Consider the following 25,888-nt stretch of genomic DNA (forward strand, 5'->3'; position numbering starts at 1 on the left):
GGATGAAGGAATGATATAAAACATGGCAGCTAAACTTTCCCAGAGACAGAAATGGATAAAAAAGATATTCTGTTAGCAGACAGAGAAGTGACCAGTAATTTTCCCCTCTTTGTCCCCCTCTTTTCCTTTATGATAAAATTTGGGTAGTCCACATAGTCTCAAACTATGCCTAATAGACTTAGGACAGGTAGCAATTATTAATCCATTGACAACCTCTTTCTAGAAAGAACTGTGCATCACAGTTTATGATTATTAATCTATTATTCATAACACATTACTCATTTTTGATGATTTTGTAGTTTTTATTTTTGAGCTGACAATTTCCCATGTATTTCATTTTTATTTCGTTTTCATTTTTTTAGTGGGGAAGAAGGATTCAGTTCAGAATTGTAATTTCTTCAGGGTAGGGTCTTCCCATCATGGTAACTCCCCTCATGGATGCAAATTATCAACTCATTCATCACATATAGTCTTAGAGAGTTGCCAGGAACACTTCAGGCTAAGTAACATACCTAGGGTCACATCACATGCTGCAGAATATCTGTTCCTTGAGGAGAGAACCCCAGGCCTGCACTAGAATGATATATGAGCAAGTTTTATCTAACAGTTACTAGGTTTTAAGGCAAGTAGCTGCCCCTACGACTCCCACCACAAACTATCTTTTATTTATTCTGCATATATTTATATATGTACATGTTGTCTCCCCCACAGGATTATGAACTCCCTAAAGGCTGGAAGTCCTTTCCAGTCTAACACTGTGACTGGCATATAGAAGACACACCTGCTAATTAAATGATGGGTCAGGTCCTGAACCCAAATGTTCTTGCCTCCAAAACAAGCCTTCTCTCCCCATCAGGGTCCCTGACTCACCTTTCTCCTCTCTCCCTTTTACCCCTCTCCCTTTCTCTCTGACTAAATTGTGCATCTTCTAGGGTTCCGTTTCCAGGCTTTTGATTCTCATGGTCAATACCTAGAGGATCTGGAGAGTACCAGCTCTCAACAGATTTGAGGATGCAGAGAAGTCTGATAATAAATGGATCCTGCAAGTGGGGGTGTTGAATCAAGATTCACTGAAACCTAACTGCCATTCAATCAACCCACAAGCATTTATTAAGAACTTACTATGTGACCAGGTGCTGTATTAAGCAGTGGGGATTCAATTAATTGATTAATCAATGAATAAATGGATGAGCAAATGCATGAATAAATAAGGTGGGGGGGGAAAGTTAAGTGCCACTCTCAAATAGCTTACATTCTAATTGGAGGAATCATCGTATAGATAAATAAGTACGTACAAGATACCTTCAGACCTTTAGTTCTTGCTAAAAGGACCTATGTACCAGATAACATATAAGCGCTTAGGGTACCCCAAAAGGCAAAAATAGCACCTGCTCAAGGAGCTCACAATCCAGCTATATATGAACAAAAAATAGCCAGGATAAACTGGAGACAAGCAGATTGGAGGGAAGGAAGTAGCTGGGGTAGGGGGTGGGGTGGGGAAGGGTATCCCTAGAGTTTCTTAGATGTAAGATAGTGAATATTCTACCTCCCACCTTCTCTCAGAGAGCAAATAGTCCAGGTGGTCCCCAGAGGCCTCCAGACAAATGCCCAACTGACTCTAGAATAACCTGAAGCTGGCCTGAATGATTCAACAGAAATAAATTTATCAAGTGACAGTACAAAACGTCCTCGAGAACCTCTGCCACTTTTTCTGTGATACTCTTGGGTAATCACGATGAAAACTGGGGAGGTTACAGTCCTTTCCCCAGCAGCACAATATAATATCCTGGTCATGGGATTGTGGCTTCTCTGCCAAGTCAAACTGAAAAAGAAACTACCTTGAGAGAGAAACCTTAATTCAAGCTCATCCAAAAAGAACATAAGAAAGCAAAGACTAAAGTGCTTTATTTTTCCACTTCAGTTTCTGTGACGGTATGTCTCCTTGTAATGTTTTTTTTTTTTCTCTTAAAGAGCTAGTTTTTAATAGCCTACAAAAGAAACAAAGTAGAGAAGGAGACTCATGGATATAATTTCTTTTATTATATATCCTTTCTTGAAATGGAAATTTATTGTTATATATTTTGAATCCTTCCTGATGTTGCTGGACAGATGACAATGTTTTGGTTTTTTGTTATTTTTCTTTTCTTTTTTTTTTTAAGTTTTTTCTCTGTATTTAGTTAAAAAGGGGGTAGGGGCAACTAGATGGCATAGTGGATAGAGCTCTGGTTCTGAAGTCAGGAGAACCTGAGTTCAAATCCTGCCTCAAAACTTTTTTTGTGTGTGTGCTAAGGTAATTGAGATTAAGACTTGCCCAGGATCACACAGCTAGGAAGTGTTGTGTCTGAGGCCATATTTGAACTAAGGTCCTCCTGACTTCAGGGCTAGTGCTCCATTCACTGAGCCACTAGCTGTGTCCTACCTCAAGATTCAACATTTCCTAGCTATGTGACCGTGGGCAAATCATTTAACCCCAATTGCCTTGCAAAATAAATATAATTTTTTAAAATGAAGAGATGAATAAAAAAGAAATAGATACCAAAATAAAAGAAAGAAAAAGGGCTAGCTTTTTAGAGATTGCTAGGTGGCATAATACTGTATAGAGTGACAGGCCTGGAATCAGGAAGACTCATTTTCCTGAGTTCAAATCCAGCCTCTGACAATTCCTAGCTATGAAACCCTGGACAAGTCACTTAACCCTGTTTGCCTCAGTTTCCTCATCTGTAAAATGAGCTGGAGAAAGAAATGGCCACTTTGGCAAAAAAAAAAAAACCTTAAATGGGGTCTTGAAAAATAAGGCAGAACTGAACAAAAGCTTTTAAAATCAAATCTGCCTCTTGCTGGCCATCTTCTGCCTCTGCAGTGAGATGTATGTGCTAGATGCCTGGGTGATCTCAGTAACAGTTCATTAATCAGATTCAGATTTCCTTGAAGTTCCTCAGTAGCCCTGGGAATCTCTGCCTAAGGGCCTACAGGATTGAGAATTGAAGGACGGTCTGTTTCTTGGGAGAAAGTAAAAAGGTTTTCAGCACTTTTCCAAAAACTTCAGAGTTGTAAGGAATATCAAAGGTCATCTAGTTCAATCCATATCTGAACCAGAATACAGGGCAGGACAGTGGGGAAAGGCCCCCAAATCTTGCCTCTGATGTTACTGCCTGTACTCACTTCTCCAGATTTCTTCATCTGTAAAATGCAGAGAATGTATTAGATGTCCTCTGAGGTCCCTTTTAGAGATTTCTAGAGAACTGCCCTGGAACCTCTGCTTGAAAAACACAGGAAGGGAGAACCCAAAGCTGTTCATTCATTCCAGTTTTGAATAGCTCTGATTATTGCCAAGTGGCTAAGTGTCACAATGGCTAGAACACTAGGCCTGGAGTCAGAAAGATCTGGGTTGAAATACAACCTCAGACAACCAAGCTATGAGAGTTGGACAAGTCACAACCTCCCTTTGCCTTAATCCATTGGATAAGGAAGGGACAGTTAGGACATCAGTGGTTGGAGCAGGTCAAGGGGCAGGAAGATTCATGTTCCTAAATTCAAATCCAATCTCAAATACTTATGAGGACGGATGAAAAGCCAGGGAGACGGAGTTTTAGAACAGTTAATAATCATTTTATTAATTAGACTAGCTAATAAGCATAAATTGATGGTCAGTGGTTTCTCTGTAAAAAAGACAAAACCATGGAGATCCCTGAATGCTTAAATCCCTTTGGAACAGGCCCAAACAGGTGAAAATCAATCAAGGATGGGAGGGAGTGGGGAGAGAACTTTAATGAGAAGGTGGGCTAAAAGTCTTTAGCTCCCTCCACTCAGAATGGGACATGATCATGAGACTTAGTCCCCTCCCAAAATCTGGACAAAAGAAGCTATCTCCATGCAAACTTCTCTGGTTGATTGTCTCCCTTGTGAATCGAGTTCTCCCCATCTATAATGGAGATGTTTTGTTTGTCCTTTTTCAAAGAGAAGGAATGGCATCAGGGAGGTGATGCCATGACATGCTGTAAATTGGATTTCAGTGAGAGAGGGCTGTGTAAAGTCACCAGCCTCACTTTCCCCAACAGAACCATCTAGGCCAGATATGGATCAGGATAACCAGAGATGAGAGACTTTGGCCACCATGGAGAAGTACAAGATCGTGGGCTCAGTGCCTTAATTAAGGTTGATGAGATTGTGCAGATTACTCTAAACAGAAATAAAATACCCTCTTTCTCCTGAGGATTAAGCCAATATCATCTAGCAGACTTGCCCTTCAGAGACTAAGAAAACACAAAATCTTTAATCTGAATTTAATAATTGATTATTAATCTAATAGAAAAATAATCATTGCTCTCATTTACTGGTTGTGTGATGTAGGTAAATCATTTAACCCTATTTGCCTCAGTTTCTCATCTAAAAAATGAGCTAGAGAAGGAAATGGCAAACCACTTCAGGAATTCTGTTAAGAAAACCTAAGGGACATCATGATCCACAGGTCACAGAGTCAGACACAACTAAACAATAACAATTTTCAGGAAGTTTTCCCTCATGTCAAACTTAAATTTGTCCTCTGTAACTTCCACACACTCTTCCTTGGAGGCCAAGAAGATCAAACTGAACTTCTCTTTTACAGGTCAACCCTTCAAATGCTGTCATATTCCCCACCCCAACCCCCAGCCTCTCTTGTGCAGTTCCTTCTCTCCAATCCTTTTAATTAAGCCTTGTAAAGTTTGGATGCTGGTCCTCTTGCTATCTTGATGAAATCTTTTATGGAAGTGCTCCAGTGTGCCAAAACCAAGCCAATCTGGCAGGCATTAAAATGTACCATCTGTGTAGAAGGTACTATGTCGCCAACAAATTTACATTCTACTAGGGGAAGATAATATGGAGGCAGGTAGAGAGGTAATCAGCATTTATTGAGAATTTATAATGTGCTAAATGCTGGAGAAAATAATCCCTGCCATCAAAGATCCTACATCTAATGGAAGAAGACAACCCATAAAACTGAGCTTAAAAGAGAAGGGAAGGAGATAAAGAGATGAGGGAGAAAACAGTGGCAAAGTGAAGAGATTCAGAAACCAAGAGAGGAATGAAGCACGGATGCCCCAAAATGGAAGCCTTGGACGTATCTCCTCAATGGGAGAAAAGATAAGTATCTAAAGCATTTAAAAAGAGAAAGCATTAATAACCATGAGGAGCAGGAAAGGTTTCCCTAATGAGGTAATGGCCCATGAACTGAGTCTTGAAAGGGAGACTGGAATGATAGAGGTGGAGATAAGAAGAAAGCTCCTTCCAAGCTAGTAGAACAGACTATGTGCAAAGGCAGATGGGGCAGAAGATGGTTTGCTGAAGTCAGGGAATAAGAAGGCCAGTTTAGCAGGAAAATTCAGTACCAGTTTTATTCCGGTTTGACTAGAAAGTCCTAGAAAGGCAGGCTGAAACCAGATTGTGAAGGCATTTTAATGGCAACCTCTCATTTGCATTTTATTCTACAGGTAATGGAGGTGACCCTGAAAAGTTCCTGAACAAGGCAGTAGCACAGGCCAACTGATGCTTCTGGAAGATTAACTTTGGCAGTTTCAGGAAGATGTGTCAGGGAGGGAAGAGAGGAGTTGGGAGACCAATCAGGAGGCCAGGATAATAGTCTAGTAATACTTGGATCTGAATATATTACTGCAAAAGCATTCTGCCCAGAATGGGGTACTCATCATCTGCCATCCCTCATTCTAGGCATTCTGGGATTATTCCATATGAGAATATCATTATACTAACTATAACCAGAGCCCCCTCCATTCCCAAAAGAGACTGCCCATGAGTCTAGACATAGATTCTTGAAGCTGCCTAAAGATGGCTTGTCCTACTTGCTAGCTTTATAAAAACCCTTTCTTCCATATCAAATCCCTATATAAAACTGCAGAACAAAACTTATTATGAAACCAATTTTAATAAAAATAGGCCAGGTTAGACAGTTAATATAGTATCCTTTTTACTTTTTTCTTACAGGCTGGCAGTGATTATATTAGTTAGCTTTACAAATTGATTTCCTGCCAGTCACCTACTGGTCTTTTGACTTACATCCAGATACATGGGAAATAATACCATCAGGCAAAGCAAAAGTAGCATCATCTAACTAGATGGATGTCATGTCCAGCAAGACTAGGTTGTCCATGAACTTGAATTTTTATATTTAGGAAACTGCATTTCAAAATAGTTCATTGCTCTTATCATCCTATGTATTTTATGCATTTAAAAACATTATTCTGAGAAAGACTCCTTCACCACAATTCAGAGAAGTCTATATCCCCCTCCCGCCTCCAAAAAGAGCTTAAGAACTCCTGAGCTAGGCAGATACCCATGTAGATTGTCTGCAAGTTCACCTCTTCCCAAACAAAGATGGTGGCAAAACTCCAACATTCCAGCCTAAGTCACTGAAATGGCCCCAGCCCAAATTGTAGATTCTCTGTTTATGAAATGCAGCAAATCTGCATATTGATTCCAAAAATGCCTACAAGAGGTGCTAAGTGTTATCCCTTTATATGCACAAAGAAGATGGCATCATCTTTATTTCTGGTCTTCTAGGGAGTCATTCCACCAGAGCAAAGAGCATTAAGCTGCTCTTGGAAGAGAACATGAATCACGCCTCGGTTTTGGAGCAATGCACAGGGGGATCCACAAGCAGTACATGGAGTTGTGTATCATAGTTCACTTTTCAACCTTTACAGTTTAACTGGGAGGCCTAATGCTTCTGCCAAAATTGCCTGATTTAAATGTTCTCATAGGGAGAAGGGAGGGAGGAAGGAAGGAAGGGAGAGAGGGAGGGAGGAAGGAAGGAAGGGAGAGAAGGAGGGAATGAAACTTAAAGGAGCCAGCTAGCAATCTATTGGTGTCCTCATACGTGGTTTGTACAAGAGAAGAATGAGACATGGGAAGGAAACAGGAAATAATTCAAGCCCAGCAGGAGGCTAATTTCCATTAAAAGTAAAGGTGATTAACTATTCTGTCCTCTAATGAGGGCAAGGCAAGAGGAAATAGGTTTAAGTTAGGACAGAGAGGAATTAGGTTAGATACAGGAGGACAGGACTTGTGCCAAGATCACTTAATTATATTATTGCTTCCTAATTTGCATAGTTAGAGGCAAAAGATATTTTTTTGATACCCAGACCCTCCAAACTTGGGATGTGAATGTAGCTCCATTTATCATGCCATAGAATGAGAACTGGAGGAGGCCTCAAAGGCCTGGAACTAGGATGACATTGGTATAGTCTGAGTGGGCTCTCTAGAGCAAAAAGTAACATGCCCAAGTTCACACCACCAGGAAGGATCACAGGCAGAATTTGAATCAGGTATGCCCAACTTCATGGCCAGGTCTCTATGTTGTTATTCAGTTGTTTTAGTACATCTGACTTTTTGTTATCTCACTTGAGGTTTTGTTTGCAAAGATACTATAGGATTTTGCCATTTCCCTCTCCAGCTCATTTGACAGATGAGGAAACTGAGGTAGAGAGGGTGAAGTGACCCGGCTGGGGTCATCCAGCTAGAAAGTATCTGAGGCCACATTTGAACAAAGGAAGATGAATTCTTTCTGACCCTAGGCCCATGAACTGTGGCACCACCTGGCTGCCTATCCTTACCGAGAAGAAAATGGGACATCAAAGAAAGCCAGTACAGAGTCATAGAGAGCTAGTCCCTAAGTTAGAACCATACAGCCCAATTCCCTGAATCTGCAATCTAAGATTCTTTCCCCTGATATAATGTTACCACCTGCAATGTTCTTCTCTAAAGTGTAATGTTCTCTAGGAGCAGATTTCTTGGGGGGCTTCTGGGAGCAGCCTTCCTTTCAATTCAGAGTAATTCAAGTCCAAATCCTTTATTGTCTCCTTCAAAATAGCCCAGTTAGCTTTCTTAAAGAGGCCTATTTCTCTCCTTGGTTCTGAGAGCTCTTGCCACTAGTCCTTTGTCTCTGCCAGCTTCAGTCTCTTTTCCTCCAAATCTCCAGCCAACACAAAGGTGGAAGTTGGAATGAATCTGACTCTGCCTCTGAGAGTGAGCTTGTGGGCTTCTGTGTCTGGCCCTGAGAGCTTCTTGCTTGTATGCTGTGCACTGAGTATATTCCAATCATTACATCACTAGGAAACCATTGTTTGTTGTAGGATTAAATCAGTGCTAAATTAGATTTAACCATTGTCTCCTCAATTCCACTTAGTACCTTGTTTTAAATTCTGGCCCATAACATCTCCTTGTAGGATCAGATCAATCATACCGAACTAATCATACTAATCAATCATACTAATCATACTAATCATGCTAAGTTAGATAATTATTGTCTCTATCAATCCCACTGTCTTAGTACCTTAGTATGTAAGAATCATAACAACTACCAGAGAGAGAAGGAAAGCTCTCCTAGTGGTAAGAAATCGGATCACTTGATGGTTTGCTTTACTCTCTCCTGATGCTTCCAGATGCTACCCCAGCAGCTCTCACTCAGAAAGTTCTCTCCTTATACAGACCTCATAGCTTCAGGCTAGATCACACTTTTCTCATTGCTCTTGCTGCTAGCATCTTGACTCCCAGACCCCTAACCCTTTTTTCTCAAGGATTTCAATGCCCTTTCTTCCCTTCTTCACATGCACTGCCTTCCTATGGATATACCCTACAACACTCTGGTTTCCCAATCCAGCAGCCTAATCAACTTCCATGAACACAATGTATTTAATATGCCCTTAATAAACAGTTGCTGAATCTATCTTTTCGTCTGTTCCTCTGCTGGTCCTAGATTTATTCTTCAACCTCAACCATACCTTCAAGCCCTCCCTTGCTCTCTGATTTTCCATTCTATCCATCCTATTCCGGTACCTTTTTTTGGCTAGAAGAGAACAAAATTATATCTCATGGAGATCTGATGCTCAAAATAAATATGGAGATGTTCTGAGAAGGTTTTGCTGCCCATGATGCATTCAAGTCACTTAGCCCAGATGGACTTTATCATCCGATATGGAAGAACTGTCAGAATTGAATGATGATCTGTTGTCAGTGATATTTTAAGGAAAGTAAAAAACAAGAGAAGTATGATAAAAAAAAAGTAAAAAACAAGAGAAGTATGATAAAAAAAAAAGTAAAAAACAAGAGAAGTATGATAAAAAAAAAAGTAAAAAACAAGAGAAGTATGATAAAAAAAAGTAAAAAACAAGAGAAGTATGATAAAAAAAAAAGTAAAAAACAAGTATGATAAAAAAAAAAGTAAAAAAAGAGAAGTATGATAAAAAGTAAAAACAAGAGAAGTATGATAAAAAAAGTAAAAACAAGTATGATAAAAAAAAAGTAAAAAACAAGAGAAGTATGATAAAAAAAAAAAGTAAAAAACAAGAGAAGTATGATAAAAAAAAAAAAGTAAAAAACAAGAGAAGTATGATAAAAAAAAGTAAAAACCAAGAGAAGTTTGATAGCACTGCAGAGGAAAAAGTCCCAATTTTTGAAAAAGGGAAAAAAACAGACCACGCCAACGATAGGGTAAGAATCTTGCCTTTCACTCCTGGAAAGACTGATTAAACATAATTTAGCGACCATCTAGAACACGGTGATTTCAACAAGTATGACTTCCTTAAAATCAGGTCAGGCTACACTAATCCCCTAATTCATCTTTTAACAATGTTTTTAAATCGGTGAAAGTTAATAACAATTATGGCTAACGTGTGTATAGCGCTTAGTATGTGACGTGCTTTCCAAAGATCTCATTCTGATCCTCACTTATCCCGGGAGGTAAATAATAATAGAAAAGAACACAAAAGGGCTAAGAATTACAAGTATTATCTCCTATCTCTTTCTCACTCTCTGGGAGTAGGAGCTATGATAACTCTACCAAACTGGGGCAATAACTTGCCCAAGATCATTCAGGTCACAATTTAACTCGGCTCCCGTGGGCGTCGCCCGCGGCCCACTACCGGTCCTACCACCTGGTGGTCTCCAGCGCAAAGTGACCGCTCGTCGCCTGTAATGCGGAAGAAGGCGGTTTTCGGGTGGGAGTTGGGAGCCTCGGATGGGACGGCCACTCGGGTCACTCCCACACCGGCTGACCACGGTCCGCATCAAATGGCTCCGCACCCTAGGCGGTCCGCAGTGACCAAATCCTCGACCCCATGACCGGACTTCTAAGAATCATGGGACACTTCCTGGATCACTCATATTCTTTGTATCCTCCCAAGACTTGGAGTGCTTAGAACGTTAGGCTCTTTAGCCGAGTTTGTGGGTGACTGATTTATCCCGTCTCCTTCCAACATGGCTGACACAAGGTGGGCACCAGACGCGAGCCCCTCACAAGCATAGCGCCGTCTGCGCTCGCGCAGACTCCGCCCTCCTCCCCCTCCCCCAAGCCGTGACTCTAAGCCCCGCCCACATCCCGGCCACGTGAAGCCCGGACCGCCCCCTCTCAGTTGGAGGCCGAACGTGTTTGAGTCACGTGACGCCAGCGGCGCCTCGTCCTGATTGGCGGAAGCGGGGATAGACGTCGGACGACGCGGCGTCCCGGGGCTGGTATCTCCCCGGTCGCGGGTCAGGTGCGCAAGGGAGCGTTAGTCCCGGGAGCTGAGGACGCCGCGGTTGCGGCGGCGCCTCAGACTCATGAGGAGCCGGAAGGTGAGGGAACCCCGCGCCGTGGTCCCGGCGTGGGAGGGCGGCCTTGGGCGTCCGGACGGGGGTAGGAGCGGGGAGCCCGGGGACCGGAGGGGCCGGGGCGAGGAAGGTGGACTCCAGCCCCCGGGGACGCGGCCTGTGACGCGAGCCCATTGTCCCCGGCCCCCTCCTCCGGGCTGGATGCGGGTGGGGGGGTCGGGATCCCTCCGCCCAAGCCACGCCCACCACTACCTTTTCGGCGAACTGATATATCGCGCCGCCGCCAGGGGACCCCAGTTAGGCAGCCCTAGTTAGGTAGCCCTGGAGCGCCAGGCCACGCCCACCTATTCCGTTGCTAGGCCACACCCTCAGGCGGAGGAGGGGCAGATTCTTCCCTCAGGCCACGCCTGTTTTTGAGTGTTTCCGGGGGGGGGGCAGATCCATCCACTTAGGCCACGCCCCACGGGAAAGGTCTTACCTTACCCCCTGGGGCTTCTTTGTCCGGGATGGCTTAGATACCTGAAGGTGCTGATGGAGATTGTCCACCTGTGTAGGCCTTTGGGTTGCCTGGCCCTGGTACCGGGGGATCCTGGGATCCCAGGCCTGGGTATGGCTTTCTTGGGACTTAAGGCGGACACCAGGAGGGATGGAGGGGGAGTTTTCACACTTAGTAAGCTTACACCTGCTTCAGTTTCCCTCCCTTGTGAATTCCTCCTGCAACTCTCCACTTTGTACCCGCTTGGCCAAGAGCCAGATGAGAATTTTTTTCTTTTCCACATCTTTACAATATTAACTCTAGGAAGGTCCATTAGACTGTGAGCACTTTGACATAGGGACTGCCTTAAGTCTCTTTTCCTCCTCAGTACCTGGCACGAAGTAGGTGCTTAATATATGACTGTTTGACTAACTGATCCTCCCAAATTGTTAGTCTAAATGAATCACTCTCGTGCACATATACACATGTACATAGAACACACATGGAGGGGGGTGTAGTTATCTATGTATGTGGTTTCCTCTAGTAGAATATAAGCTCTTGGACTTCAGAGACTGGTTTCATTTTTATATTTATACACCTTGCACACTGCCTGATGCCATTAAATGCTTATTGAATCAAAACGAACTATATTCTCAAAATGTGATAGAAAAAGGACTGAGTGGGAAGGACTTGAATCCAGACACTATCATATTTTGTTGGATGTGTCTCTTAAACTAATTCTGGCTCTATCATGTACTTCCCATGTACTAACATGAACCTGACCTTTTCCAGGACTCGATTTCATCCTACGCAAGATGAAGGTATAGAACTTGGGGAACTCTGAGGGCCCTTCTGTGCTAAATCTCTGATCCTGTGATCTACACTCTTCACTTTGTTTATAAAAAAGATTATCAAACCAGACTTCACTTTTTTATAAACAATCTCTACAGCCCCTTCTAGCTCCAGCTCTGTAGAGGCAGTGGAGTCTTGTAAATAAATCCCTGACTTGGAGTCCTTAGAAATTGAGGTTCTTGTCCCATGTCTATAAATCACTTGTTCTGTGACTTTCTAGCAAGTCATGTCACTTTTTTTTTTCAAGTCTCATTTTCTTTTGTAAAATGAGGATAAATACTGGTTGTAGTACTTAGTGCTCCCACGGATGTTGTAAGGTTCAAATAATATGTCTAACCACTTGGAGCAGATAGGTATTGTAGTATGGGTAGAATACCAGCTCTGGAGTCAGGCAGATTCATCTTCCTGCCTTCAAACCTACCCTTAGACATGTACTAGCTGTGAGAACCCTGGACAAATCACTTAACCCTGTTTGCTTCAATTTTCTCAACTGTGAAATGAGTTGGAGAAAGGAAATGAAAAATATTCAGTATCTTGACCAAGAAAACCCCAAATGGGTTCACCAAGAGCACATAGTGCTGGGCCTTTTTTTTTTTTTTAAACCTTTTCTTCTTTCTAGGTGCTCAGCATCTTGGTAGTGCTTCTCATATAGTAAGCACTCAATGAATACTTGTAGAATTGAAGTTTTTATAGTTTTACTCCACAGTTTTCTTTCCCTGAAACCTGCACTGCCAAATATCTGGTCTCCTAGACTTTTATAAGATAATAGTGAGGGGAAGAAGTAAAGAATAGAAAGAACATTAATTTTAAACCAGAGGATTCACATTATAGCTCTGCCACTTACTAGCTCCATGATATTGATCAATTAACATTTCTGAACCCCAGTTTTCTTTATAAAAATGAATATAACACTTTTACTAATAACTATTTTGTCACAAGGTTATTAAGGGCAAAATGTTTTATAAATGTTAAAGCACCAAATAGATATTAAATATTATTTCCAGTAGAATTGGAAATAAGGATTTTCCTAAGAGGCATCAGAGTAATTTACAATGTTGTAAACAGTACTTTGTGTTGGGATACCAAGTAGTAAGATATGATCCGTGCCTACAAGTAACTTAACAACCTAAGAGACTCAGGTCTAGGTTGTAACAGATCTATGGATTGTGGAATAAAACCACAGCCATCAGAGAATTACTTCTGTGGTTCCCCCAGGAAGTAGGTATAAGTAGGCAACAGCATGTTACCAGGAAGTGACACAAAGGATACCATCGAAGAGAGAGAGGACCCAAACAGAAGACCAGCAAGGGATGATTTAAAACTGACTTCTTAATGCTGGACATGTTACCCACATGTTGTTGAGAGAGCCAGAAAATAGCCCCCAGCTGAGGAAGAGAAAAGGGGAGGTGCACTACCACCCTCCTGCCAGAGATGGAAGCCAGGAATAAATTCCACCTTTACCACTGGAGGAAGTGCTCTGATGAGCTTACAGATTCTCTGACATAAGAATATATTCCCCGCCAGAGAGGCTGCATCCTGTACAAGTTAAGATCAGCAGTCATTGCAGTCTATTTTCACTTTTCAGAGAACACTGCTATCTAAGAATAAGAAACTTGATATATCTGCATTAGTGCAGAGATCAGAAGGGCACTGGCGAGCGTGATGTTCAAAGCCTAACATTCATTTTACAGATGATAAAATGGAGGCCTGAAAGAAACTAGTTGGCTTGTTGAAATTCAGTCAGCCCAGTTTGATTCCCATAAGAATAAGATGTGAAATAATATTTGGAAATAAACATTCCTAAGAAATGTTTTTGAATTCAGCAGACATAGGAAAGAGACATGGGGGATTCAGCAGTCTCTGTTGGTGTAGATTTTCTTCTTTGAATCAGCTACTTTGTCAGACTTCAGCAGTATCATTAGCAAAAGCATCCAGGACTAGTGTCCTAAAGCCCCGAAATTATCAGATGAGAAGATGCCATTTGTGAACCAAAATGTTTCAAATGGATAATAAAAGCCCAGGGTAAGGGGAAAGTATTCCTGTGAACTGGTGTAAATTATCTTTAAAAACATTGATAGAGGGCATGTGGCTCTTACATAAAGGGTTTTTATACTCCCTAATATGTTTACTTATTGATCAACCTTCAGTAAGTGAAAAGATTTAGATTTAGAAGTGAAACTGACACCTAAGTGTTTAAGATCAACATATTATTATTAACGATAAAAGATGTTAATGGAGGCTTAGCATTAATTTGTGTTCATATGCCCATTGCCAGGGGACATTGTCATCCCAACCATTGTGTAATGTTGTCATAACTTAGGGAAGTACAAACACAGTCTCTCAGTGTATAAACTTCTGTGTTGTGTTGTATTTGATTTATAGTGGTTTAGGAACTCTTAAAAGTCCTCTGAGCTACATGTCATATTGTCAGTTACTTTGCTCTTCTATATATTGAAGCTGTTTTCTTCCTTTCCTCTGTCTTTTGATGAACTGAATATTTGCTTTGTCTTCTGACGACTTCTACCCATGTCATGATACAATTGGAAAAATTGAAAAATCACATATTTAGAGACCCAATTTTTAGAAAATTTCCTTATTCATTTCCCCACCTATTGTTTCATACAGTAATCAACAAGCATTTATTAAGCACCTCTGAAGTACTTTATATGGGCTCCAGGGTCTCAGAGTTTAATGGGTTAGGTATAAGAATAAACAAGAAATAAAAGGTTAAGTTGGAAAGGTTCTCAGGGGAAGGCACTGGTCTTAAATGTGTAGCAGACTAACATCTCATTTCTGTCTTCTTGTCTCACAAATACTTTATAATCTTTCCCTTTTAATTTCTCCATTTAATGTGTTTCTTATTCCTCATATCTTCCCTATTTTCTAGTCTAGCTTTTTTTTTTTTTTTTTTTTCCTGAGGCATTTGAGGTTAAGTGACTTGCCCAGGATCACACAGCCAGGAAGTGTTAAATGTCTGAGGTCACATTTGAACTCTGGTCCTCCTGACTTCAAGACTGGTGCTCTATCCACTGCGCCACCTACCTACTCCTACTCTAGCTTTTTTTAAAAAGGAAAACATTTTGATAAGACTTTATTGTCTCCCTTTCCCCCAGTGTCTTGAATAGTCTCTTAAATTAAGGCTTATGAGGCTCTTAGATTTATCGGATTGGAATTGATGAAATAAACCAATGGTGTTTATATTATATAATTTAAAGTTCTCTCATTCTTGTGAAGATAAGAACTCAGATTTTTTTTTTTTTAGGAATTTTAGTTATTGAATAGAATTTTAAGGAAAAGCTTAAGTCCCTCTTACCTGGTAAACAAGTTAGGTTTTGGTAATGGTACAAATACCTTTGATTCCTATGTAATATACTAGCAGAGAGGGAGGATAAGACTAGGTAACGCAGTGGATAGAGTATTAGGCATTGAATCAAGAAGACTTTGCTTTGTGAGTCAAATCCAGCCATAGATAACTTATGTGATCTGGCCAAGTCACTTAACCTTCTGCCTCAGTTTTCTCATCTACAAAATGAGTTGGAGGAGGAGGATACTCCAGTATCTTTACTAAGAAAACACCAAACAAGGTCATAAAGACTTAGACACAACTGAAAAATGACTCAACAATGACTCAAAAATTCTTTATGGTAGTCTCTTGGAAGGGGTAGGTGAAGGACCAAGAAAGAGTTCTAAACTCTTAGAATTCCAAGAAGTATTTTCCTTTTTAAGGGACAATCTTCCCTAAAATAGAATGGAAGTTCCTTGAAGGCAAGAACTACATTATTTTTGGTTTTTGTAGCCCCAGGGACCTAGCACAGTTCTTTACACATAATAGGTGCTTATTAAATGTTAAATTGAATTGAAGTTGTTTTGAAAACATTTAAAATTTAGTCATTTGATATTTTTATTTTCAGGAAAATTCTTCCAAACTATTTTTTCTATGCTTATGTTGTCTTTTTCCAAGGGTATTTTCTGATTGCTATATCTGACATTCCTGTTAGAATTCAAATTTGTGAGTAGGGAGCATTTTCTTCTTTGTTCTCTGACCTACAGAACCTAAAAAAAAGTAGATCTTTAACAAATACTTGTTGATTGATGGATAAATTGACATCCTCTATAGATGGGGTTCATAGCAACACATTCAAATCCTCTTTAGGCCTCTCCCAGTGTCCTATCACATCCCTCCTTGCTCGCAGAAAGATTTTCCCCACCTTTCTGAGATTACTCCCCAGTTTGCCATTTATATATTTTATGTTTGTGGTTGCCTCTCTTAGATTAGTGATCTCTCTGAGGGCAAGGATTGTCTTTTTGCCATCCTTTTTATCCCAGTGTTTAGCACAGTGCCTGGGTTCTAGTAGGCAATTAATAACATACTTATTATCTTGAAATAGATACAAAACCCTTGACTTTTTTAATGACCAGCAGTTGCTTTAAGATCTTGTTTTTTTTTCTTTTTTCCCATGATTAAAAAACTCTTCTCGGTCCTTCAAATCACGCTTGCTACATAAGTCCAAGTTTTATTATCCTCTTCAAACTCCTTGGTTGTCTCTTACTGTTGTCAGCACTCTACTGCAGACTTTACTAGCCTCTCTATATCTGATTTAGCTTGCAGATGGGGTGCGCTCTTCAGCACGACTAAGGAGCAAAAACTGCCCGGCAACCAGAGCTGCCTCAGCTCAAGAAGTTGATGTTTCTAAAGCTACAAAAACTGTGTGTTTGGTAAGATAGCATTCATTCCTTTGTTTTTTGAAGAGCTTTAAAATCTGGTTTCACATAAACCTATTTTACATACTTTACACTCTTTGGATACGTCATTCTAAAATCATTTTTGATGATTGTCAGTTTCAAGGAGCAGAGTGGCCTTAGAAGAAAAGTAAATGAAACTGTTAGAGTTCATGCCCAAGAGATCCTTTCTCCAATCGGCAATTTTTACTCTTAATGTTTAGTGAGTTAGGGAGAAGTCATGTTCATGATTCATAGACTCACTTGCCCAGCCTCAGTTCTCCTTTGTCATTCTTCCTCTGATGCAGAGTGCACAAAGTCAAGGACCTACAATCCAGTGGGGAGTTTCCTGTATTTTGTGTACAATTAATCCCTCATAACTTTTTTAGAGAGAGTAAAGACAGTCAGAAGAAAATGCCTGCCACCAAATCAATTATTTGTTATTTTCATCTCCTCTCTTGTTGGATTGGAGGCCACACCATTATGAACCCTACTGGTAGGCTTCATAGCAGGTCTGGTATCTTCCTTTGCAACTTACTGAATTGACATGGTATGCAAAAACGAGTTTGTGGGGCAGCATAGTACAGTCGTAAGAGCCCTGTTTGCAATTAGAAGGTCTGGATTTAAATCCTGCCTTTAATTAGGTAATGTGTGATGTTGGGCAAGACCTTTATCTCCCTGGGCTTTTTCTCTGTAAAATGAAGGGTCTTTAATAAATATCCAAAAATTGATCCTTTAGCCCCCAAGATAGATTATAGTGTAGGCAAGACTTTCCACTTTGGTAAATTATCCAGAAGTAAGACAACCCTAGTAGAATTGGGGTATTTGTCCAGATTCTTTTTCAATCGATTTAGATTTGTGTTCCTGTAATAGTATTAAAGTCAAAGAACTTCTAAAATTGTCCATTTATTATATCATTCATATTATTTGAGATGTTGAAACAAACCATTCTGACCCCTAATTTGAAATGGACAAAAGACAGTTTTAGTTAGGTCCAATATGTATCACTGGTTTCTCCTTAAGTTTATCTTTCTTAACAGGCTTCATCACACAAAGCAACTGAGAGACGTACTTCCAAGACACTCAAGTATGAAAAAGATGGTTTCATTAAATCAGAGTTACAAGAACTAACAAGCAAAAAGGAAAAAACTTCTTTGCTAAAAACAGCATCTGAAACCTCAAGTGAGAATGAGCCTTTGGAGTGTGCTGAGCACAAAGCATTGCCACCAAGTAATGAAGCTGATACTTCCAAGATTTGTGAACAGCAAATAGAGAGAAATGAGAATGGTCTTTCTCATGGCCACTCCAGAGATGTGGGTAACAGTTGCTCAGCAAAGACTGAAAATGACTCGGTCCTCCCCACATATAAAGAAAATCTGGTAGAGGAAGACGTGTGTAAGCATGGTGTTGTGCTGCTCGGGGAGGCTGGATCAGAGGCAGCAGATCCCCAGAAGACACCATCCCACATAGACAATAGCATCTTTTTAGATGAAGATAGCAATCAGCCAATGCCTGTGAATCGATTCTTTGGAAATGTTGAGCTCATGCAAGTAAGAATAAGTCATTTTTTTTTTCCCTTTAAAAACAACAAGGTAGGCAGGCAAGGCAGTGGAATGGAAAGATTGCTAAATGTGAGGCCCCAGGCCCAGGTTCACATCCAGCTCTGCCATTTCTTCCATCTGTGAATGAAGGGGCTGGATTCTGGAGGTCCCTTCCAGCTTTAGGTCTCGCGTTCAATATGGTAACAAGATATGATTATACTAGCAAAGTTAAGTTAAAGCGGGTGAAATATATTCACTCAGCAAGTAACTTGATAACTCTACCAGATATTCCTCTGGGGCATTGGGCCAACTCTTGTGGCCAACTTGCAGATGGGTTGCATGGATGGGTTGAGATTGATATCGTTGGAGAGAACTTCCAAATCCATAGGGGTTTGTATGCCAGGCATTGTGCTAACCATTATTGACATAGTCACACAAGATAATCAGCCCTATTCATAACTTGCTTTACGGAAAGTAATTGGATAGTGGGAAAATACAGGAAACAGGAGGTCAATAGACTATGGAGGAGGCAGTGCTTGATATGGATTCTAAGAAGGCAAGGCAAGGAGGGAGTGTGTTCTAGGTGGATTGTCATGGTGGGAGCAGCAAGAAGAAATAGTTGGAAATAACTTCGATTAACAAATCCAATATCTTCTTTTCTCCAAGGACCTTCCGCCAGTTTCTCCACCTTGTCCTTCAATGAGCAGACGGGAATTCAGAAAAATGCACTTCAGAGCCAAAGATGATGATGATGATGATGCAGAAATGTAGATATTTAATAAAACATTATAAAATTATATCTATTTTTTATACATTAAGGACAGTTACCAATGTCATACTATTATAAGTGATTCTAATTGCCACATGTCAGTATCACTATAAAATCTATCCCCATGGGAACATTCTAGCTTGTAAAGTAAGCTAAGGTAATTTTCCTACTTCCTCGTTTCTAAAATCACCATGGGAAACTCATTGAGGTGAACTTGCAGATTACAAAACTCCTAATTTTTTTCTTTTGGGAGATGATTGGGCAGGAAATTTTGCATTGCTTTCTTCTTAATTATGACAGCTCCACTACCTGAGATAACTATACTTTCTAATAAAGTAGGCATATTATTTTTATAATTATGCTTTGAGTAAGTTCAGGTGGAGCAAAGAGAGAGTGGCACATTTAAATATTAAAAATGTCATCCAAAATTTGATTTTACAATGTATAAACAAGCTTTTGTTCTACCACCAATTCAGGTCATTTGAAGATTCTTACAGCTTGCCTGATAAATTCACCCATGTGAATTTTGTACTTTTGTTGTTTCCATGTACATAAAGAGTAGTGGTTACTATAGATGTTTTAAGTTTAAGTTTGCAAAGAAATTATCTAACACTAGAATGGAAGACTTTCTTTCAACTGTTATATTTTAAAAAGCGTTAATTTTGTTCCTGAGTGGACAGTATTATTCCTTCCAGAAATATTTGACCCATTAATGGAGAGAGCAATTACTTGACTAAAGACCAAGCACTTAATTCTTTCTCCTAAAGGATTTGACTAGTGTTAGGCTCCTCCACCCATTAAACCACCTCAGACAAGGAGATTGCAATAAAAGTAGATCTCTATTTAAATGGAAACAACTCCATTTACTTTCAAAGTGGAGGGGATTTTTTTTCATTATTATCCAATATATCTTTGTATAAGTTGTTACAAGTAAAAGATAGTAAATAATGTTGAATATACTCTTAATTATTTCCCAAACTTCATTTGTAGAGTAGTTTGATAGTGAATTAAAATAAAAGACATTTTTCAGCTTCATTTCATATGCAGTTCAAAATATTTGCCCTAGATGACTTATTTTTTTCCCCAGCAGCCAGATTCTTTTTAATTTGATCATTTTCCCATTAGGAGATGTGACCTTCACTTACTCCAAATAATTCTGTGATTTATTGGTCAATAAACTACAATACATTTAATAACTTGGATATGTTGCTTATAATCCATTCATGTTATGAAAGCTTGGGAAAATAATTTACAGTTTGAGATTACTGCATGTACTTGACTATTAATCATAACACCTCTTGCTGGTGGTAATTGAGTTGCCTCAAAATTTTAGAATTTTGTGTTTGCTCTATTAGTTTCTGTGTACTTGAAAAAAAAAATTAAATCAGAATGTTACCTACCAGTACTGCTCATTGTTATTGCTGTGTTTCAATAAAAAAAAAAAAAAAAAAGTTATATTGAAAATATTGTATATTCATGGTGCCCTTGTTCATTTGCAATTTTTTATTTCAAACTACCGTTATCCATCATGCTGGTCCATAGCCACATTATCCAGAAATTGGGCAGAGTGGAGTGGTCCCCGTTTGAAATCTAACCTTGAATATGTTCTCACAAATGACTCCAGTATTTTTCCACCCAAGTTTACTTGGGAATGCTTAATTTCTTCAGACTCAGACAGTTCTCTTTTTTTCTTTTAATTTTTTTTTTAATTATAATAATTTTTTATTGACAGAACCCATGCCAGGGTAATTTTTAACAACATTATCTCAGACAGTTCTCTTAATACATGCATTGAGTCTGATTAAGTGCTCTAAGTTGCTAAGATACTTGACTAGGGTTAAGATGGGAGCTTTGGGCATAATCTGGGCTGTTCCCCCACTTTGACCTTCTAGGATGATCAGTATTTGAATCTTGTGTATAGCATGCCTACATTCCACAGAGGACGCAAAAATATAAAATGCATTTTGTGTTCCACCAGATGTTGGTTAGGGAAATGAAGGCACAAAAGGTAATATAATTAGACTCACCAGGAAGGTACATACATTATGACCAAGAAGCAATCCAGATAAATACCTTCAAATCAAAGTATGGGGTCAGGGATGATCAGACTAGACTTCATGGAAGGTTTGGGAAGGGAAAGATGAGAAAGACAGCAAGGAGAAAGGATATAAAAAAGTTTTATATTTAGGAATAAAGTCTTCACTTATTATAAACTACTAACTTTACAAAGGAAATTTTAAAAAAATGTTTATAATCTGAGGTCTAAAACAGCTCATTTAGAATTATTCTGCAACAAGACTACATCAAATGAATGTATGATGTTCCTGGATTTTAATAAGGTACAAAATAATTTTTGAAGCAACATTTTCTTTATTAAAAATATATATTAACCAAAGTATAAAAATGTATTACAAAAAAATTACTTGAATGTTTGAATACTCCTGTGGCAATTAACACGGTACATTTATGAACATTTCAGCTGTTAGTTCATTCGACTATCAGGAACTGACAAGAAGTTTGTGTTACCAAATGTGTTACCAAACTTGAAAAAACAATGTCAGATGACATAACTGCCAAAGGACTCAGGCTGTCAAAGCAGGCTGATCCAGCTTGTACTGGTTTTTTTCTTGACGGTATGTATCTTTAGTGAAATAATAGATTACATCAGTAGTGCTTTAAGGTTTGTGACACATTTTCAATACCTAATTTCACCTGATTCTCAAAACAAGGAGTGAGATACTCTTAATTTTCTTAACAAAAAACAAAAAAAACTGGCTTGACAATAATTTGCAGTCACAGAACTATTAAAAATGTCACCATTAGATAGGGATAGAACTTGAACCTGTCTTCCCCCCTCACCAAGGATAGCATTCTCATCACTTCATCATTCTGCCTCCTTTGGAGTCTATGGATCTGTATTAGAATGCAAGCAGTGCCATATATACATACGTTTTCCCTATTTAGGAGTATGCTCTTTGTGAGTGGGGATTGTCTCATTCATATTTGTAGCCTCAGCACCTACCACATAGTAGGAGTTTCATATTTGATTAGTTCATCCTGGGCAAATCACTTTCCCATTTCTAAAATGGATTGAATCTCAACACTTCTTGATCTGTTTTAGTTACTTTTCTTAGTCCAGTATTCAGGCTGGATACAATAAAACATCAATTGGCAAATTTTCATGCCTCTTTTAATTCATGTCAGTTTTGCTAAAATTTGAAGTTACTGATTTGTCTCAATTTCATTTGTTTACAGTTTCCAGATTCCCTGTTGCTATTGATATTTTAAGTCACAGAATTTCAGAGCTGGAAGGGACCTTGATGTCCAGCTATTTAAAATGTGGTCTTCTGTTTTAGCTTGAAGACCAAAAGAATGAAACATTATGTTGCACAGTAGTATCCAAGAAAATGGATATATTTTACTTTGCAGTAGCTCTTCTCATTAGGAAGGTTTTTGCCGACATCATCCCTGAATTTGGCTCTTTGGCAGTTACGTCCGTTGCCTCTAGTTCTATCCACTAGAACCAAAAAGGACATGTCCAATCCATTTTCCATAGGACAATCTTTCAAGTATTTGAAGACAGCTGTCAAGCACCCTGAATTGTTTTTTCTCCTGGCTAAACATGCCCATTTCTGTAAACAGACCTCATGGCATGGAACTGAGAACTTCAGCCTTCTGATTGCCCCTTTCTAGATTCTCCATAGCTTATCAATGTTTCTCCCAAAATTCTAATAGGGGAAATAACATACATAGCCTAGATGGAAGGTAACATGAGGGTATCTAGCAATGAGAAGACCAAAGAGGTCCACTATAGGGAGGTGATCCTTGAGCTGAGTAGAAATTCTAAGAGAAGTTGAAATGGAGAGCATTCCAGGCATACAGAAGAACCAGAACAGAAACAATGAAATATTAAGGAGACCAGAATGACAGGACTATAAGGTTTACAGAGAGAACACAAGATGACTGGAAAAGGGTCAAGATGTCAAAAACATTCAATGCTAAAGGATTTTCTATTCCTAGAGAGCCTAGAGAACCATTGGAGTATATTGAGGTAGGAAGAGTGACAATTTAGGGAAGCCTACTGACATCATTTACTAAGTCAACAGCTGGTGATGAAGAGCTGAAAGTTAAGTACAGTAACCTCCCCATGCTTGAGTTCTGTAAGTCTATAATTTTGTATTGCCCGCTTTAGGGTTCCCCAGCCCTGCTTTAGGGAAGTCACTGAGTAAAGGATGGATACAAGTGTGAAAAGACTTGAGCTAGGAAAAACAAATTAGGAGGCTATGACAATAGTACAGGTGAGGTAATGAGAGGGCCTGAATTAGGGTAGTGGCTGTGTGAATGGGAAGAGAGGTATAGCAGAGATGTAGGGAAATTACAAGATTTAACAACGAATTGAATATATGGCTAAGCAAAATAGGAAAGTGAAAATGACACCAAGGATTTGAACCTAGATGACTAGATGACTAGAAGATGGTAGGGCCCTCAGTAGTAATGGGTAAGAATAGGGAGAAGCAAAGTAAAAGGAATTAGTACAGCAGACTCCCCATCCCTGCCAACAATGGGGATGGGATCTTACCCAGAGCATAGAGTATTCTGACAACCAGAGAGGGTAAGAGGAGGTCCCAGACCCATACTGAGTCACCTCAACATAGGCAGGTGGTAACTGGAGATTTGTCACCTATCTGTCCAGCTCTGGGCATAGATACAAGATAGACTAAGGAAAGATCTGCTCTCTGTCCCTGTCTCTGTCTCTCTCTCACATACACACATACATACACACAAAGCTCCCTGGCTTTGTAACAAGAACAACAGGTCCCAAAGAGGAATATATCCATCAGCGATATGGTTCAGGGCAGAACAGGTCTCAGTTCTAGCCTTTAACCCAGTTTGAAGCCTGCAGAGGAATACTTAGGGCAGGAATCCCATTCCAAAAGGAAACCTGTAATTGTCACTCTAAACCAGCATAGCTTCCTAGCTGGTGTTAGGAGCCAAGTCCAATACCACTCTATTCTACTCAGACCCAAACCCAGGTCAGGAACACATAGTATGCAGGCCAGAGGAAAAGCAATCAAACACATCCTGAATCAGACCACTTTAGGAGAACTGAAAACTTAACAAATTTCCCATCTGAGCTATCTCTGAGATAACAAAATTACACAATTCCCAAATCTCAAGAAAGTAACAATAGGACCAACTCAGACTGGAAACAAATGCCATAAAAAGCTACTATGGTGACAGGTATGCTCAAGACACAAACCCAGAAAAAGAGAATGATTCCAAAACTTTACAAGTAAAGTCTCAAAAACAGAACATGAGTACAAATTCAACTAGAATTCTTAGAAGACATAAAGTGTTTTTTAAAAGATCTTTAAAAATGTTTTTGTCAATAAAATGAGAGTGCTAGAGGAAAAAACTGAAAAAGAAATGAAAACTGGAAGAAAACAAATGGAAAAGGAATTGACAGCATGGCACAAGAAATTCAAAACCTTGGCCAAGCAATACATTCCTTAAAAATTAGAACAGAATGGATGCAATAGAAGCCAATAATTTCATCAAACCAAAATTTTAAAACAAAGTTTGTTAAAGAAAAACTATCTCATAGCAAAAACAGATTGATTAGGAACTATTATGCTAACTGAATGCCATGACCAAACAAGATTCTAGATATTATCTTTCAAGGAATTTTATAAAGAAAACTGGCAAAGCAAGCAAAAAGATGTTTTTAGAACAAAAAGGCAAAGCAAAAAAGATGCAACAGCATCTTGAAAGGGGAAAATTAGAAGGTAGATTAAGGGATTGATTCATCTTAAGCAAAGCAAACTAAACTTTTTTTTTTTTAATTAAAGCTTTTTATTTTCAAAAAAATATATGAATAATTTTCAACTTTCACTCTTACAAAATCTTGTGTTCTAAATTTTTCCCTCCCTTCCCCCACTCCCTCCCCTAGACAGCAAGTAATCCAATATATGTTAAACATGTGCAGTCCTTCTATACATATGCTGCACAAGAAAAATCATATCAAAAAGGAAAAAAAATGAGAAATAAAACAAAATGCAAGCAAACAACAAAAAGGGTGAAAACACTATGTTGTGATCCATACAAAGTTTCCACAGTCCTCTCTCTGGGCAAAAGTCTTAAGACTACCAAAAAAACCCAAAAAACCTCTTAAGACTACAAAAACTAAACTTTTAAGAATACAAAAATATAGCTCTTTTTGAGGTAGCCTGGAAAGAGAATTTGAGAGGACACCCATAAAATGTGGAGTGGCTGAAAAAGTTTTGGAATATAAAGGAAAAGGACTACTACTGTGCATCATAAGAAAGGAGCAGGCACTTTTTAGAAAAGCCAATGAAGCCTTACATGAACTGATGCAGAGTGAAGTGATCAGAACCAGGAGAATAATGACAACTTCTAAAGAATTAGAAAATCTGAAGAGTGTAATCAACAGCCACAATTCCAAAAGACTAATGATGAAACATGTTTCCCATATCCTGACAGAGATGAAAGACACAAGAGTACAGAATGAGACACATATTTTAAGATGTGGCCAATGTGGAGATATGTTTTCCTTAACTATACCTATTTATAACAGGAATTTTTTTTTTCATTCTCAATCTAGAGATAGGAAGAAAAAGATTTTTGCTGATTTAAAAAATGTATATATTTTTAAAAATAGCAATAGGTAAATATTTTTAATATTTTTTAATATTTTAAATTTTAAATATTAGGGAGAGATGACAGAGCTGAGGTGAAAATGAATAGTACTTTGGTAATGTTGACTTTTCATTACCTATAGGACATCCAGTTTGAAATGTAAAACAAGTAGTGATACTAGGGCTGGATAAACAGATCTGGGTATCATCTGTATAAAGATGTAATTGAATCTTGGAGCTGATGAGGTCACCAACTGATATAATTTCAGTCATTTTTCAGTTGTGTCCAACTGCATTA

At 39.1% G+C, this 25,888-nt stretch overlaps 1 protein-coding gene across 1 annotated transcript; it reads left to right on the forward strand.

Annotated features, from left to right (window-relative positions):
- Positions 1 to 10,447: 10,447 nt before the first annotated feature.
- On the forward strand, positions 10,448 to 20,393 carry C3H1orf174 (chromosome 3 C1orf174 homolog). The gene is made up of 4 exons (XM_031962958.1): positions 10,448 to 10,602; positions 16,508 to 16,621; positions 17,665 to 18,174; positions 18,832 to 20,393. The coding sequence occupies exons 1-4, from the start codon at positions 10,588 to 10,590 to the stop codon at positions 18,934 to 18,936; spliced, it is 744 nt and encodes a 247-aa protein (XP_031818818.1). The 5' UTR covers positions 10,448 to 10,587; the 3' UTR covers positions 18,937 to 20,393.
- Positions 20,394 to 25,888: the final 5,495 nt, after the last annotated feature.

Source organism: Sarcophilus harrisii, chromosome 3 (assembly GCF_902635505.1).
Source record: "Sarcophilus harrisii chromosome 3, mSarHar1.11, whole genome shotgun sequence".
Classification (NCBI taxonomy): Eukaryota; Metazoa; Chordata; class Mammalia; order Dasyuromorphia; family Dasyuridae; genus Sarcophilus; species Sarcophilus harrisii.